We start from the raw sequence: 17541 nt of genomic DNA, 5'->3' as shown, positions 1-17541 counted from the left end.
TTTCTGAACATGCTCCCAATTATAAAATGTTTAAAATCAAATCAGATTTTGGTTTTCAGGGCCGGATTGCAGTCAAATCAGCTGCAGAGATGATACAGATCTAGTTTTAGACTGAGTACCTACAAAGAGCGGTCAACAGACAGATGTTATGAAACAGCTTGCAATTAAAAATACATACAGTAATAGACACAAGAAAACATGCATCTCTAGTTAGAAATCATATGGGTACAAAGACTTGTTTTGACTAGTGCATGGCAGTGAAAAGGATTCTGTATTTGAAAACAATTGAAAGCAGTAGGAAGAATGTGCATACAGTGTTTATGTTGACCATGTGATGGATTACCCCTGACAGATAATCGGCTTCAATGTTTACATGCACTACAAGTCTCTTTCACTCAAAACACAATGATTATTTTTTTGAGCAGCAAATCAGAATTAGAATGATTTCTGAAGGATCACGTGATATTAAAGACTAGAGTAATGACTGGTGAAAATTCAGTTTTGCCATCTCAGAAATATTTACAGGCAAAACAGTTATTAAAATATAAATTTTAAACCGTAGTGGATATGAGTATCTAATGATATTTGTCAATTTAAAACTGACATTACACTCAATCAGGACAATATATACAGAAGAACAATACATCTTAGAAAATAAAAGACTTTTGAATTCATATCCAAACGCATCACTTGGCCTTACTGTATGCTATTAATATAATGCCCATATAATGCACATTATAAAAACTAAATGCACATTATAAAAACTAGCAAGATTCAGTCCACTTCATCAGGAACCACTGTTAGTGTGATTTCTTCATTAGCACGTCGCACCACCAAAGACAGAACTTTGTCTGACTGCACGGCCTGACTCACGTTCTCTGTAGAGTGCACTGATTGTCCATTAATGCTGATTATCACATCTTGGTTGAGCAAGCCAGCGCTACAAAAGTGCAAAACAAAGTTCATAATGTGAAATCTTTGTGATACTCTTTGTTATTCTACAGAGTACAGCTTGTATTGTCTGTGAATTGCAGCAGCTAACTGTTCAGACTTTGGATCTAAACTGGCCCATTTATTTGTAAAAAATAAGAAAACAATAGAGAGTCCAGGGTGTTTTGGTTTAATTATCTGTAGTTTGTTCAAGTGGAAGGTTCACTTAAATACAACAGCCGAATCAAACTTATCCACTTAAAACGACAGTTCACCCAGAAATGAAAATTCTGTCATTACGTAAAGAATGTCGGTGACCAAAAAATTCTGGTGCATACAATGGAAGTCAATGGAACAAATTTGGTTACCAACTGTTTTAGTTATCAACATTCTTCTGTTTCAAAGAAGAATGTAAGCCACATAGGTTTGGAACGACAAGAGGGTGAGTAAATAATCATTTTTGGGTGAACTATCCCTTTAAATTTCTAATACCAGACACTTACACAAAAACAAAATACCTTAGGAGGAATGGCATCCTAGGACAGAAGTGCTACAGAAAAAATGTGTTCTTTGGCAAATATGTAAAAGCCCTTGTGGTATACGATGAGGATATATATCTTGATCTGACTGAAGGTTATGATAGTAAGAAAGGGGCCCCTGGGCTTAGATGAGTGAAGAAGAAGGTGGTTGGGGTTAATCAGGAGGAGTAAGAAGAGGTGTAGGCAAATACCTTTACCTGAAGGCAGCTGTCCCTGGAATAACCTCATACACATACACCCCAGATCTCACATCTGGGAAGTTGCTCTCCTTCTCCTTGAGCTCCCTAATCAAACTAATGACACAAACATTAAAAAACAAAACAAAAAAGCAATATAAATAGATCTTTATATCTTCAAAAAAGCATATTTTGAAGAAAAAAAAGAAACGTACGCAGCTGAAAGTTGAAGCATTCGCACTCCTATATATCTTTTTTTAGTCTGCATTCTTCCTGAAAATGTAATAAAGAAGTTAATTTAATCAAGATAAAAACAGCTAAGCAGCTCATAAGAAATTTGCAAACCTTTTCTTTGTCTGTCATAGGAGTCTGCAAGGAACTGGCGTATGCGGTCCGAGGGAATGGCAAATGATATTCCTGGCGTAACCTTAAGCGTGTTTATGCCAATAACATCCCCATCCTTGAAAGAGCAAACAGGGGGCATAATATTGATATGCACTGTAATGGATTAACAGCTACTTTGAGACACACAAGGAGACGGTGGCCACTGGGTTTACTAATTTAATTATAATGATTATTAAATACTTTATTAATCCTTCACAGGAAATGACATTGTTAAAACAGCAATCACAATTCAATCATTGCACACCGACATATCTACCTAACTAAACAACTTAAAGGATATCTTACAATAAAAAACAAAAACATGTTACACATTACAAGACATAAAAATAGTAATAGAGAATACTGAGGTCATTATTTAAACAAGTAAAATGTTTGCATGTACATAGTTTATATATAAAAAATAAATGATATACAGTACAGACCAAGTTTGGACACACCTTCTCATTCAAAGAGTTTTCTTTATTTTCATGACTATGAAAATTGTAGATTCACACTTAAGGCATCAAAACTATGAATTAACACATGTGGAATTTATATATGGAATATATGGAATATATGGAAAAAAGTGTGAAACAACTGAAAATATGTCATATTCTAGGTTCTTCAAAGTAGCCACCTTTTGCTTTGATTACTGCTTTGCACACTCTTGGCATTCTCTTGATGAGCTTCAAGAGGTAGTCACCTGAAATGGTCTTCCAACAGTCTTGAAGGAGTTCCCCGAGAGATGCTTAGCACTTGTTGGCCCTTTTGCCTTCTGTCTGCGGTCCAGCTCACCCCTAAACCATCTCGATTGAGTTCAGGTCCGGTGACTGTGGAGGCCAGGTCATCTGGCGCAGCACCCCATCACTCTCCTTCTTGGTCAAATAGCCCTTGATGCCTTCAGTGTGACTCTACAATTTACATAGTCATGAAAATAAAGAAAACTCTTTGAATGAGAAGGTGTGTCCAAACTTTTGGTCTGTACTGTATATATCATGTATACATATATCACTTCATGTATTATAAAATAATACTTTTAACTTCATTTGCTTATCCAGTTGCATCGCTTGATTGAAGTTTTATGGTGCATCTGTGCTTTTTTTAATACATATTTACAAGCTTCCATTGTGCACTATAAATGGAAATCTTTTTTTTATTGCAACGCCAGATGCACGCTCGAGCCTGAGGCTCCTTCAAGGACACATGTTGTGTTTTCCTTTACAAGATCAATAGAATAATATAAATCACTACAGGTAATTTGCCCAGGCTATACTAAATTTCCAGATGGAAGCAGACATAGAAACAGTAGACACTGCACAGTAAGGAACCATGAATTCCAAAACTGAATGCTGCACACATAAAAACAAGAGTTATAACCTTGGGGGAAGTTTTTCAGAAACAAATAGAGATAAACAAATCAGTAGCAGCTGAGAGTGAAAATTACAGTGGGTATAGAAATGTACCCCCCTTTAAAATGATCATATTTTGATGCTTTGCAGCCTGAAATGAAGATGGGCAGAGTTTTTGTTTTATCCAGCTATATTTACTCATTGCAACCAATAACATCCAAGTGAAAGATATAACACCAACACGTCAAAAAAAAAAAAAAAAAACAGAATCACTGAGTTGGAAAAATGACCACCCCCTTGTGTCAGTATTTTGTTGAACCACCTTTTGCTTTATCAGCGCCTACACTTTCTCTGCCGGCTGAAAAGAGCAAGTCTCCCTCCACCCATCCTCACCACATTCTACAGGGGCACCATAGAGAGTGTGCTGACCAGCTGCATCACTGTCTGGTATGGGAATTGCAGTTCAGCAGCCCGCAAGACCCTCCAGTAGACAGTGAACACAGCTGCAAAGATCATTGGTGTCCCTCTCCCCTCAATCCTGGGCATTTTCCTTACATGATGCTTCAGCAAAGCCAACATTATCGTGAAGATCCCCACCCATCCCTCCCACAGTCTCTTCCAGCTCCTACCTTCACGAAGATGGTACCAGAGCATCAGAGCCCGCTCCGCCAGACTGCTCAACAGTTTTTTCCCCCAGGCTGTGAGAGCCCTGAACTCACCTAACCCTCCTCTGAAACAATGGACCATCTTTTCACACACACTGCTGTGTACATATTCCCAAAAAAGACTCTGTAATATGTGTGTTTACATGCTGATGCACTACAAATCATCTTGCACTGTTCTTCAGCTACCTGTTTGACTTACGATGTTTCACTTTGCACATGTACAGTATTATGTGAAGCATTTGTATAGTTTGTATTTTTTTAGTTTATGTATAGGTAAACATTTATATATATTATATTTATAGTCAAAATCTGTCAGTTATATAAGCAGGTCACATTTGTATACAAAAAATCAGCAAGCTGGCAAAATATGTTTTACAGGATCAAATGAAATACATTATGTCTCTCTCTTATACAGACTCCCCTGCCTGTGCTTTTACTTGGTCGTTCTTCAGACCTGAGGCCAGGAGAGTTTGTAGTAGCCGTGGGAAGCCCGTGTTCCCTTCAAAACACAGTTCAAAAAACATTTTTTTTTTTGACGTGTTGGTGTTATATCTTTCACTTGGATGTTATTGGTTGCAATGAGTAAATATAGCTGGATAAAACAAAAACTCTGCCCATCTTCATTTCAGGCTGCAAAGCATCAAAATATGATCATAATAATAATGAAGTAAAACAGTTATACTGTTTTACTTCATTATTATATGTCTGTATTTATGTAGTACCTGGTCCTGTGAGTCACAACATTTTGTTACACTGTATGTCCACACATGCAACAGAATGACAATAAAGCTCAACTTGACTTGACTTGACTTTTTCCAACTCAGTGATTCTGTTTATTTATTTATTTTTGTAAAAAAGAAATCTGACATGTTGCCTCTTGAATGTTAATAGTTGCATATACATAATACGTAATAAAAGACAGGATAATAAATGGTTCTTACCAAGTTTACAAGAGGTCCTCCTGAGTTTCCGTACTGTGAAAGAAAACATTGACATTCTATTCATGAACATGGACAGATACAGCTAAAGTGTCGATTTTGATAATACGGGTCTATATGTAGAATGATTACATTTATACTAGCATCTGTTTGAATATAATCCATATCAGAGTTCCGCAGGCCAAGTTCATGACCTCCTCGGTGGGTAGTGCTGACGATACCCGTGGTCACTGTGTTTTGAAGGGAAAACGGGCTTCCCACGGCTACTACAAACTCTCCTGGCCTCAGGTCTGAAGAACGACCAAGTAAAAGCACAGGCAGGGGAGTCTGTATAAGAGAGAGACATAATGTATTTCATTTGATCCTGTAAAACATATTTAGCCAGCTTGCTGATTTTTTGTATACAAATGTGACCTGCTTTTCACAGTTTTGTGACAAATGAAAAAAATAGGCTATTCGTATAATTAATGTTTAATGGAAACAGTTCCAAAAAAATCTGCTGACTTTTGTCAGAATTTTCTTCAGATTTATTGAAGCCAGTTATTGTTAACTAAAAACAATAAAAATGTTTGTACAATATTAAAATTTTTTAGTAATTGAAATAAAATATTATAAGTTAAATAGAAAAAAACTATTAAAAATGACAAAAGCACAAAACAAAATGACTAATATAAAAATAAAAAATAGTCGGCAGTTTGTCGACATGTCCCGTTTCACAGATCTTTCCCAGTCCCATCTCCCTCTCTCTCCCACTTCGCTTACTCGCTACTATCCTATCAATAAAAGGCAAAAATAAATCTTAAAAATATATAAATAAAAACTAATTGAAAATATTAATATACTATAATAGTATATAAAGTCCATATATTTAACAATATTGACCTATTTAAGATTTTATTTACATGTTTTTCCACAAACAACTTACTGCAATCTCCGACTTAAAATGATATGGCCACAGCTTTACTATATGTGCTGACACCTTTTTAGAACAGTATAATAGTTTTCTTGAAATGTTTGAAGCCAGCAGCCAGTCTGGGCCTGAGCCTGCCCCTGCCTGCCTGTGCTCTCTGGGGTGCATTTTTATGACTTCAGGCTGATGCACAAGGCCTGATTACGGGGCCTCCTGAGCAGGACACCTTTACACTCTGTCCCAACCTTGACTCTGCAGGCTTCTGCTGGGGGCCTGAGCACTGCGAATTAACAGATTGTCATCTGCCTCCCCAGCACTTTTCCCCCACTTTCTGCTGCTTTCCAAAACCACAGGCAGCAATACATAGTCTGGGACTGAATTAAAGTGATTACCAATCTTTGTGCTACATGCTGTTGCTGTGGTCTGAATTATGGCAAGAAGTTATTGGTGTTGGTAGAGAAAGCTCTATGCTGCTGATCAAAGCTTGTCTTTACGGACGGTTTTAAGAGTTAGGTGGTTCTAAATCAGTCTGAAAGTTTTTTAATGTTTAGACCATTTTGTATTCTGTCAGGAGATATTTCAGGGTCCTCTGCTGGTCCTGTTTATAAAGGCAGGTTTCAGTGGCAAATATATGTTATCTTGCATGGTCACAAGCTCACATCGTAAATAGGTGAAAAGTTGGAATTTGTAACACCGAGACAAATTTTCTCTTGAGAAAATCAGAAAATTAATTAATCATGTCAAGAAGCAGAATATAATTTTTGGTGGCACAAGCCCTTGCTGACTCCAGAAACATCTGCTCGACTGCCTCCCAATGATTAATTTACTTCCAGCAGTCTTGATGCTAGTCGTTGATGATAAACTAGTGGACCTGGGTCCTAAAATGCAAAGATAACATTTTTACAAAGCAAAAAAGGTATTTTGACAACTTAAGACATCTGAAGGCTCTCTGAAGGCTTTATCAATGTCACCTGACCAGATTTTGGACATCTTAGCCTACTTACCTCTGAGTCGATCTTAATGAGAGCAATGTCTAATTTTTGATCCACATCTTTGATTGTGGCATCGTAGAACATGCCATTTTTTAGCTCCACTTTGATATGTTGTTTATTGGACAGTACATGTGCATTGGTGACGATCCACCCATCCTCTGACACTATAAACCCTGAACCACTGGACACAGGGACGTCTTGGTTGGAAAATGGAAGCCTGGAAGGAAACAACGGGGGAATGAGTGTATGAGAAAATTGTTGAGAAATTTCTAGGTTTTGAAATGTTTTGCAGCAAATTCCAACTTCTTGTCTTTATTAAAATACCACAAAATATTTTTTAAATAAATTGCTGTTCAAAAGTTTGGAGTAAGTAAGATTTCTAAGAATCCTAAAAAAAATGTATCACAGTTTCCACAAAAACATTAAACAGCAGAACTATTTTAATAACACATACATAATAATAACAAATGTTTCTTGAGCACCAGATTAGCATATTAGAATTGTAGAAGTGACACAATACTAGATTAGCGGCTGTTGAAAATTTGCCATCACATTAATAAATTACAATAACTCAAATTGAAAACAGTTTTAGTTATATTTTTATAATATTACTGTTTTACTGTATTTTTGTTCAAATAAATGCAGCTTTGGTGAGCTTGGTAAGAGACACCTTTCAAAAATAAAAAAAAAATCTTACAGACCCCAAACCTTTCAGTTTATAACATCCTTTTAAACACAACAACTGTTTATTGTAAATGTTTAGTGTTGTTGACACTATGCTTATTTTCTCACATAATTATATACTAATGTTTAATTTATGCAAAATGCAATAACAGTTATCCAAATAGCATTGTTTATATACAACTTCTACTCTCATTTCTGAACCTCTGTCTAAACAAGCAAGCAAAAACAATTATATTGTCATAATTTAATCACATATGGAGAGTGCATTATAGGTCAACTAAGAATACTAAATATTATAACCATCATGTCACTCTGTGCTCAGCATCTAAACAATCAACACCATCTGTACTTACCTAGTAAACAGTTCTAGATGGACCACTGCAGGGGCAATCTTATCCACCACATCTGCTATGAAGTTAAATTTGTAGCGCATGCTGCTTGGATTTCGAGAACCTGTCAGAAGAAAGCACCACAGTTTACATTAGAAAGTAATACTTGCTTGTTTTTAAATACAGCCCAAGCCAAAAACATCTGCATTAAACAGAGCTGGACATGACAAATCTAAAATGCATTATAAATGCCACAAAGTTGCTCTTCAACATGTTGAACATGTTGAACATCAACAATAGTACCGTGTGGGCACAAGCTATGAGCAAAGCAAACAGCCTGTTACCTGAAGGCACTGAGCGAGAACTTGCCACACAGTCACTGCATAAATTGATTTTACATGCTTATCTTCAAATCTGTGGCAGTTGACAGCAGTTGTGCTCCTTTGAGAGAAAGTCAGGGTCCTGAAATATCAGGACCCTGACTTTCTCTCAAAGGAGCACAACTGTAATAACATGTACAGGTTTCACTGGGGTGAACCACAACAATATTTCAATAGGCAGAAATGAGAAATCATGACAACAAACCACAGATGCAGCACCATAAAAACCTGTCCTAATAAATTGAGACATCAATTAATCATCTCCTCTCGTACTTTTCTGCCAAAGAAACCAACACAAAATCAGCTGATGCTACGTATATGCAAATATGTACTGAATGTGGATACAAAGCAACAGATAAAGGTTATGTAATCCACGTTACCACTTGACCAACAAGTTACCACTTGACAAAATAATTTTTCTCTTAACTATTTTTGCATACTGGGTCCACTTTCAGAGCTGAATTGCTTATGGCATTGTGTTTCCCAGTGCTTTGGGGACCCCTGAATTTGGCAAGGCATAGCTGACAGAACATGCCACATGGTTTTCATAGATGGATCATATATCCCGAGGCATAACTGTCAAAACAAAATAAATTTGAACCTCTTGGCCAGAGGCCAGAGAACATTTGTATGCATAAAACGGGTTTCACCTGAATGTATGTGTGTGATTCTGGGGACTGTGGGATTGTGTGTAACTCACACATTGATCATCGCCACTAGCACCACCTTCATTTATAGAAAACAATAAAAATAGTTTCTCAGTGCCAGACTGTTTGTACTAACACTGTAAGGGGACCATTTGTTACAAACATTTGTGTGTCAAATCATATCTCAAGCTATGAGAATGAGAAAAGAACACAATATGATGACTTACTGTACATTAGTACTACAAATGTAGAAGTGGTGGAAATCATCCCACAAGTATTATGGCACGATAAAAAGAATGCATTTAAAAATGTCAATAATTATCTCTTTACTAATATGATAACACTTTTGGGAGCTATAGCAATATCATTCCAAGGTTTCAGTTAATTTAGAAAACCAACATGCTATGACAATACTGATGTTCAAAAGGTGTGCCACGATTTGGCTTGTAACAACAAGTGACAAAGAACAACTCCTCTGCTTTTTCCTCTGCAATATGCAAAACTGCTGAATGCCAGCACTGACATGTGCTGAATCTGCTATCAAAGATCCCTTGACATTGAAATAGATTTGAAATGCTGCATCTCTTTTACTGCAGATGTTTGTGGCTTGAGTCAAATCTATTATCACATAAATGCCCCCTCTTACTTTTTTATGGGGGGATTTGGTTGAATTTTGCTTACTCATATCTATCATATCTAAAAGTATCATATCTCTTGCTCTGGCTACTGTGTATAGACCACCAGGGCCGTGTACAGAATTCCTAAAATAATTTGCAGATTTCCTCTCAGACCTATTGGTTACTGTTGATAAAGCGCTAATTGTCGGAGATTTTAACATTAACATTTATTGACCTAATAAACTATTTTGGAGTTAAGCAAAATGTCACTGAACCCACTCATCATTTTAATCATACACTAGATTTAATTATATTGCATGAAATCGATCTTACTGATATAGATATCACAGTGTGATATCTATATCAGTAAGATCGATTTCATGCAATAATCACACCTCAAAGTGATGATGTTACTGACCATTTCCTTGTATCGTGCATGCTGCGTATCAATGATATTAACTATATGGCTCTGCGTTACCATCTGGGCAGAACTATTGTTCCAGTCATCAAAGACAGATTTGCAAATAACGTACTGTGCCATTGTATAACAGTAATACTCTCTCAAGAAAGAAACTCGTAGTCTTGATCGCAAATGGAGAAAAACTAACTTGGAAGTTTTTAGAATTGTGTGGAGAAACAGTACAGCTATAGACAGGCTCTAAAAACTGCCAGGGCGGAGCATATCCACAAACTCATAGAAAATAACCAAAACAATCCAAGGTTTTTATTTAGCACATTGGCTAAATTAACAAATAACCAGACGCCACCCGATTTAAATATTCCCTCACAGTATGACTAGAAATAGTAATGACTTTCTGAATTTCTTCACTGATAAAATAGATAACATCAGAAATACAATAACAAATGTATATTCTACAGTGTCTAATAATTCAGTTTCATCCATCGCATCCAAGGATAAAATGCAGTGCTTTACAACTATAGGACAGGAAGGGCTAAATAAACTTATCACTGCATCTAAACCAACAACATGTTTATTAGATCCTATACCCACTAAATTACTGAAAGAGTTTTTACCTGTAGTAGAAGAAGCATTTCTTCGTTATCTTTAGGTCACGTCCAAAAACCATTCAAGCTGGCAGTTATTAAGCCTCTTACTAAGAAACCACAACTAGATCCTAGTGAACTGGCAATTTACAGACCCATTTCAAATCTTCCCTGTATGTCTAAATTTGAGAAAAAGTTGTGTCTGCTCAATTGTGCTCCTTCCTGCAAATAAAATGATATGTATGAAGAATTTCAGTCAGGTTTCAGGCCCCACCATAGCACAGATACTGCACTTGTTAAAATTACAAATGACCTGCTTCTTGCGTCAGATCAAGGCTGCATCTCATTGGTAGTTTTAGTTGATCTTAGTGCTGTGTCAATATCATGACATACTCATAGGTCGATTACAAAACTATACAGGTATTCAAGGGCAGGCTCTAAGATGGTTTAGATCCTACCTGTCCGATTGCTACCATTTTGTTTATTTAAATGTGGAGTCATCTCACTTATCAACAGTAAAATATGGAGTGCCACAAGGATCTGTCCTAGGTCCTCTGCTATTTTCAATATACATGCTGCCCCTTGGTAATATTATTCGAAAATACGGGATTCGTTTCCACTGTTATGCTGATGATACTCAACTATATATCTCAACGAGATGTTAAAAGTGTAAAACATTGGATGACCAATTATTTTCTCCTATTAAATTTGGATAAGACAGAGATAATACTTATTGGACCAAAAAACAGTACACAGAATCTCGTAGATTACAATTTGCAACTAGACTGATGCACTGCTACTTCCTCTATGTCAAAAATCTGGGTGTTATATTATTATTTGATTATATTTAAATTAGCAAATAATGCATCTCATAATTTTGGACTGCAGTTATATCTGATCAAATAAACATTATTATTCTTTAGCTTGGGTTAAACAAATTAATTTTACTTGGTGGGAACAGCAGCTACGCTAATTATGTCTCTATTTGTTTCTCTGTTTTGGCAAGAGATTTACATCCTGTGGTAACTTGGATTTACACAAGCTTCAGGCTGGATCCAGAACACCTGAGAAGAGATGATGTCAACCCCTCAGAGGACCTCAGATGATGCTAACTCTGAAACAACATACAGAACTACCAAATTTTGCTATAAGTTTGATTGCATCGTATAATAATTGCTGTTGCTAGTGTTCATCGTCAGTTTGATTACGTCTTTAATTTTTTTCCCGTACGTTTCTGCCATATGCAAATAAAACTGACAGTCACCACTGATAAGCTACAACTAAATATTGTAGAAACTTAATTTTCTGTAAAGTTCCTTTAGAATGATTTGTATAAAAAGCGGTCTACAAATAAACTTTAATTGAATTGAATTGAATATCTGATACGATATACCCCTTGAATGACTTTTTGATTTTCTCTTTCTCAGTATTGCGGAAGTAGCTGTAGTATTTCAGTGGAATCTGTGATAGACATTAGATAAGCGAAAGTAGGCTAATGTGCAAAAATCTGTTTTTAAATGGGTTTACTTTAAAATTTTTTTATATATAATCCTGTGTTGTGAAGATTTGGAAATTACATCTTAAAAGCATTTCATCAGGAGGAAAAGCACTGGCTTTTGTTAAATAAAAGGAATTTTATCAGAATGTAAATTAGAAACTGAGAGCAAACGATAATTTGTTTTGTTTCAAATATATTGATTATGGAAAGGAAAATTAACATGATGATGGCGACACTGAATAACAGAATTCACTGAAATACATAACTATGTCCATTTGATTAATACAGTGATCAATAACAAATAACGACAAAGACCACTCCCCATGCATATATTCTAAGACGATTCGTAGTTTTCACTTATGTTCACTTATTCACTTTACTTATATTTTACAGTAAAAGTATTATAAAAAAAGTATTATAAAAATATTTTAAATATTTTAAAACTGTACAAATATTTTACAGCAGCTGTATCATTGCTTCAAACGTTTCGACAATACGTTATGTGTTGTTCGACGCTTTCTGTCAGTTCGTCAAATTATATTTGCCACATTACTTTTAATATAAACTGTTGCGTCCGTTGCAAGAAAAAAAAACCCGTTTAGATTGTGATTAACTTAGGCCAAGTTTTCCAGGTGTTATGAACACCAAAGCAAACTGTTTTTTTTTCTTCTTCTTTTTTTCTTACCGGTGTCGCAGGGGCCTCTCTGGATGAAAATGACAGCAGGTATGCTGCTCATCTCAGCCCGTCTGTTCTCAGCTTTCAGTCGACAGATGCTGGGATAAGTTCTCCCATCGCTGCCGCACACTGGCTCGTGGGAGTCGCACACGCACGTACCGCGCGCACTGGTGCGATATTCACAGGTCATCCCCTGACCGCAAATTGCATGTTCGCGCTTGCCGCAATACTCCCCCTCTCCCGCTGCACACACCGTGCAACAGTCACATCTGTCCTTCACCACGCCGAAATAACAAGACTCTAGAGCAGATGAGCAGCGGGACAGGTCGCACACATTTGAACATATAGTCTGTCTCTTCCGTAGATCACGCGCCTCCAACGCAGAGGCCATGAGAACACAGGCCAGCAGTTTCCACATGATGAACAATACTCTCACGAATCGATGTAAGTAGTTCTACTGATGAAATTTCAGTTTTAAGTAAACTTAGCTTTGACAAAACCAACAGATGTATCATGTGCCCTTGCTCAAATCCACGGTGAAATCAAGTTTAGAAACACGAATTGCATATTGCTTAAATGTCATATAGGCCTATAATGATGCTCAAGTTGTCTCGTCGTTCGTAAACCTCTTTATGAACAGACAACATGTTGGAACGCAGCTCTTCTGAGGGTCTTCAAGAGAGGAATTAAGGGAGGAGCTCAGAGTTTACCTCTCTCTGTGCCTGTTAGTCCAATAACTCATAGCAGATCAACACGGTGAAGTGGTAATGATAAATGCAATCTAATCATGTTCTTGAGCAAAATTTGCTTTAGTCCTCTCATGTGTAAGGAGCTATGGGAACATTAATCCCTTGCACTGCATAATATTACAAAATCACAGTGCGAATGGACCTTCAATTATGTATTCATAAAAACATAAATTGTGTAGTCTTCTTTTCTAAAAGAATTTGAAAACGGATTGTATAATAGGCCTACCACTGCATACATGCAAATGATTTTGATATGGCTGTATCTGTTTCAGTGTCAGTGCTACTTGAAAGTTTATGAACAGTCTTTGGCAGTGTCCTGAAAAAAAGTTTGGCATGTCTTAACTTCTGCAGACATCTAAACAACTGAGCGCAGAGAGATGTGTACTACAGCAGCAACCAACTCCTGCCTCTGATCTTGTGTTTACAGCAGCACTTCACTTTGCCTCTTTGTTGCTCTGCCGACAGTGTGTGTGAATTGAGCTGACTCCAGATTTGATGTGGATGTTTTATACTTCAATAGAATTTACGTGTAAATACTGACAGACTCCAGAGAAAACTCACCAGTAACCTGTCCATTAATACCTGAGAGATACAGGTACATGATGTATTTTGTGTAATGTACTGTCACATAGCCTAAAGTGTTCTCCCTAGGTGACCTCTAAACTACCTGATTTTAACATGTGAATATTATTAAATATAAATCAATCAGACTGAATATTTTAGGTACATTTGAGTCATATCTGAGTTGCTCTCAGTGTCAATAATAATGATGTACTAACTTCATATGTTACTTAATCATAAATCTGTTAGCCAATCTTTTTATCATTCTTCAACCTTTTTTTTGTACAAATCCACAGTATTTTAGATGAAATACTCATAATTCATAAGCCTGTTAGAAAGACTGTAAATAGCCCTAGGTCAATTTTCTAACTAGAACTTTTTTCTAATTTAGAAGTCACAAACTAACTGAATTTTTTTTTTGTTTTTTTGGTTCAGATATCTTCATGGCTTTGGTGTAAGTTTCTTAGAACCATTGAAGTGCAAGGATGATATGAGCAAGATAAGTTAGTATATACTGTATGGCATGTTAAAGAACTCTTGCAGATAGTCAAAAATGTCCCAAAACTACATGTGTTTAAACAAAGTCCTTTCAGGCAAGTCGTGCCACTCGGCCGCCATCTTGGCAACGCCTCCGGGCAGCTATTTCAGAATAACAAGACCAGCTCCTATCTAAATGAATGGGCAGAGAGTCAGAACTGCACTTTCACTGGTCACCGGGACATAAAAACAGCATGTATAGAAACAGCAGTGAAATATGATAAAAATCGCTGAAAAACTTTGATGACTTTGCCCCAAAATAAGGTTTAAAACGCCTTTTTCCCCACAGGTTATACCGCATGCGCAAGGGTTCCTCAACTGTGCGCATACGTCAGTGGAACCAGACGATAGGCTCAAATGTTTCCCGGCTTGACTATTAAAAGCAGATGATTGGCTTTCCAGCGGGAGGGGCGGGATATGTACACACAACCGCCATCTTTGCCTTTACAGGTTTTCCTTATATAGGCTGCATCCGAAAACTTAGGCAGGTGACTTGCTGTCTAATCAGGCAATGACTTTGCAGGCAGCGTTTTTGCCCGAAGGCACCTCATGAAACGGATTTCGGACAGTCTTCTGAGGCGTAGTAATGGTTTAATGATCTACAACAAAATATAGAGAGCTTTGGTGATAACTAAGTGGATATTTCATTACTGCAATATTAATTTATCGCTAGAAATTACATAAAAAGTGGAAAACGTTGTTCAGAAACATACATTTACACACAAACTGACCACCAACCACAACTTTAAGACGCCATCTTTAATTTTTGGCTTAACTGTCACAGAATGGAACACACTGGATTGTGGGATATCAAAGGCAGCGAAGGATACATCTATGCTGCCTTCAAAAACCGGCCAGATGAAGGCATTTCAGGAGACAGGAAATGAAGCTGACATTGATTTCGGACGTGCCTTGATGCCTTCCTACCTTGGAATGCGACCTCCGAAGGCAGCATTTTTCAGTTTTCGGATGCAGCCATAGTTGTATTGAGGATTGAGGAAGTGGCATGTCTCTTATAAACTGTCTCTGGTTTAAAGCAGTAACATTAACAAAATATAAAATGAAGAATACCTTGCCAGAGGGTCGCTATATTCTGTCATAATTTACTTTCCCTCATGTCAGTCCAAACCTACATGCATTAATTTATTCTGCTGAACACAAAACACGCATTTTTTTTGTCCACAATGGAAGTCAATGGTAACTGAAAAGTCTTTTTAACTAAAAGTTACTAGCAGTCTTCAAAATATTTTCTTTTGTGTTCCACTTTAGGAAGAAAGTCATGCAAGTTTAAAACGACATGAAGGAGAATAAATTATAACATAATTACAGTTTTGGATGGATCCCTTTAACTAGCTAAGACAAGTCAACAAGCTTAGGCTGTTATTTACTGCAGAGTTATCATTCTATTTTTTCACTTCATTGATATAATTTATATTTTGTAGTGGTTTGCTATATCCTGTAATATAATTATTAAACATGCATATGAAGCATCAAAATCTCTGTTCATATTTGGCTTTGCTTATTGCACAATGTTAGAGATTGTGAGCAATGTACAGACCCTCAACAGTATCATCACAGCACTCTTCCTGTGTGTCGCTTTATGTTGCCATTGCACCAATAGGGGGCAGTGGTGATCTGTGCTGTTTTACAGATGAGAACAACGGTAATAGAGATAAGAAAAAGTACACACTTTTGAGAGTGTAGTAGAAGAGTAGGCAAGCTTTGGGACATACTATTAAGTAATACAATTGCGTCTTTAACGGAGCTCTCTGTCGCATATTTACATACTTCCTGTCACTGTAAACTGGCCTATCAATCATCTTCTCACAGTTAACATCCTCCACATTTCATTTCATTTAACTTCCTACCATATCAGAGAGAAAAGAAGTAGCATGTTGAGCTGCGGGTCTTCATGTGGAGAACTTATGTTTTTATAAAAGTTTAAATTGCTGTTGCAGATGAAAATTATTAGTAACTCAGACTCCTTTATCCTCTCTACTTAACCACGCGCACCCACCATGTCGTTTTTAAGGCTTTTTATTCATGTTTGTAGTCCTCAACTGAATGTGGGTAATTTTAGCCATTAGAGTGTGCATGGATCCACACTTCAAAAATCAACCTGAAATAGTAGACCATCCAGGGACTTTTGGCATACTCTTTTCAACATACTATACTTTGGGAGACACTAATTCTATACTATTTGGATAATATGAACATTGGGATGCAGGGATACAGTATGTTAATAGCATAAACCAGTGCTCTGCTGTTGATATCTTGTTCTTTATCACCTTGTTCTGATATGTCTTAAGCATCAATATGAAACATGTAATGCCATTATTGCTGTACTGGTTCCCTAAAGTATTCACATGATGCTTGCTTCAAGATATTGTAGGAAAGAAGGGTATTGAGATAAACGTAGGTGGGCGTGGAGTGTGGTGGGAAACAAGAAGAACTCTTTTGTGGACTTTGCATCAGCTGTCAAGAGAGACATGATGAGAAACAAGCTATGTCTTGTAGTTTACTAAGAGTGCTGATTCAATATGTCCCAGAAAAAAAATGAGGATCCTTCTGATATTGTTTTGAAAAATTGTGTTATAAAAAATTGGGGGATCAGATAAAGTAGCATGTTAGTGACAGACTTTTTGAAGTGGATAAAGATGATTCCATTTATAGGACTTGGTAAGTTTGGAGAGATCATTGACAGTATTATATTTTATTGCATGTTTGATTGTCATGGTTTAATTGACTCATCTTTTTCCCAGCAACAGTGATCTTAAGCTGAAACAGCTTGACAACACTTGAAATGCTGTTGAAAGGACAAGGATGTCCCACTTTCCCTGTGCAATATCAATGGAACCTGAGAATTAGCCACAAAGGCCAGTCTTTGTAAAGAACCATCAGCTTCAATCCCAAATAGTGCCTTCCTCTGTGATTTAACCAACTATTATTTATCACCCTTGAAATGAATGATGACA

The 17541-nt window shown here is 36.8% G+C and overlaps 1 protein-coding gene across 1 annotated transcript; it reads right to left on the bottom strand.

The window, feature by feature from the left end:
* Positions 1-762: 762 nt before the first annotated feature.
* On the bottom strand, positions 763-13337 carry LOC132139749 (serine protease HTRA1-like). The gene is made up of 9 exons (XM_059548346.1): positions 12729-13337; positions 7921-8020; positions 6896-7100; positions 5114-5308; positions 4985-5017; positions 1991-2105; positions 1861-1918; positions 1667-1762; positions 763-940 (listed from the first exon to the last, which is right to left on the bottom strand). The coding sequence occupies exons 1-9, from the start codon at positions 13135-13137 to the stop codon at positions 775-777; spliced, it is 1377 nt and encodes a 458-aa protein (XP_059404329.1). The 5' UTR covers positions 13138-13337; the 3' UTR covers positions 763-774.
* Between the last annotated feature and the right edge of the window lie 4204 nt (positions 13338-17541).

Source organism: Carassius carassius, chromosome 4 (assembly GCF_963082965.1).
Source record: "Carassius carassius chromosome 4, fCarCar2.1, whole genome shotgun sequence".
In the NCBI taxonomy this organism is placed as follows: domain Eukaryota; kingdom Metazoa; phylum Chordata; class Actinopteri; order Cypriniformes; family Cyprinidae; genus Carassius; species Carassius carassius.
Note: the sequence above shows the minus strand (reverse complement) of the source record. Positions and strands in the feature narration are given on the sequence as shown.

What these genes read in the sequence shown, in the direction of transcription:
- LOC132139749 (XM_059548346.1), bottom strand. Translation starts at nt 13,137, where the DNA reads ATGTGGAAACTGCTGGCCTGTGTTCTCATGGCCTCTGCGTTGGAGGCG. An exon ending in GAGAGGCCCCTGCGACACCG is followed by an intron (nt 8,021 to 12,728) that starts GTAAGAAAAAAA and finishes TTCTTCTGACAG; the next exon opens with GTTCTCGAAATCCAAGCAGC. An exon ending in GAGGACCTCTTGTAAACTTG is followed by an intron (nt 2,106 to 4,984) that starts GTAAGAACCATT and finishes TGCTCTTTCAAG; the next exon opens with GATGGGGATGTTATTGGCAT.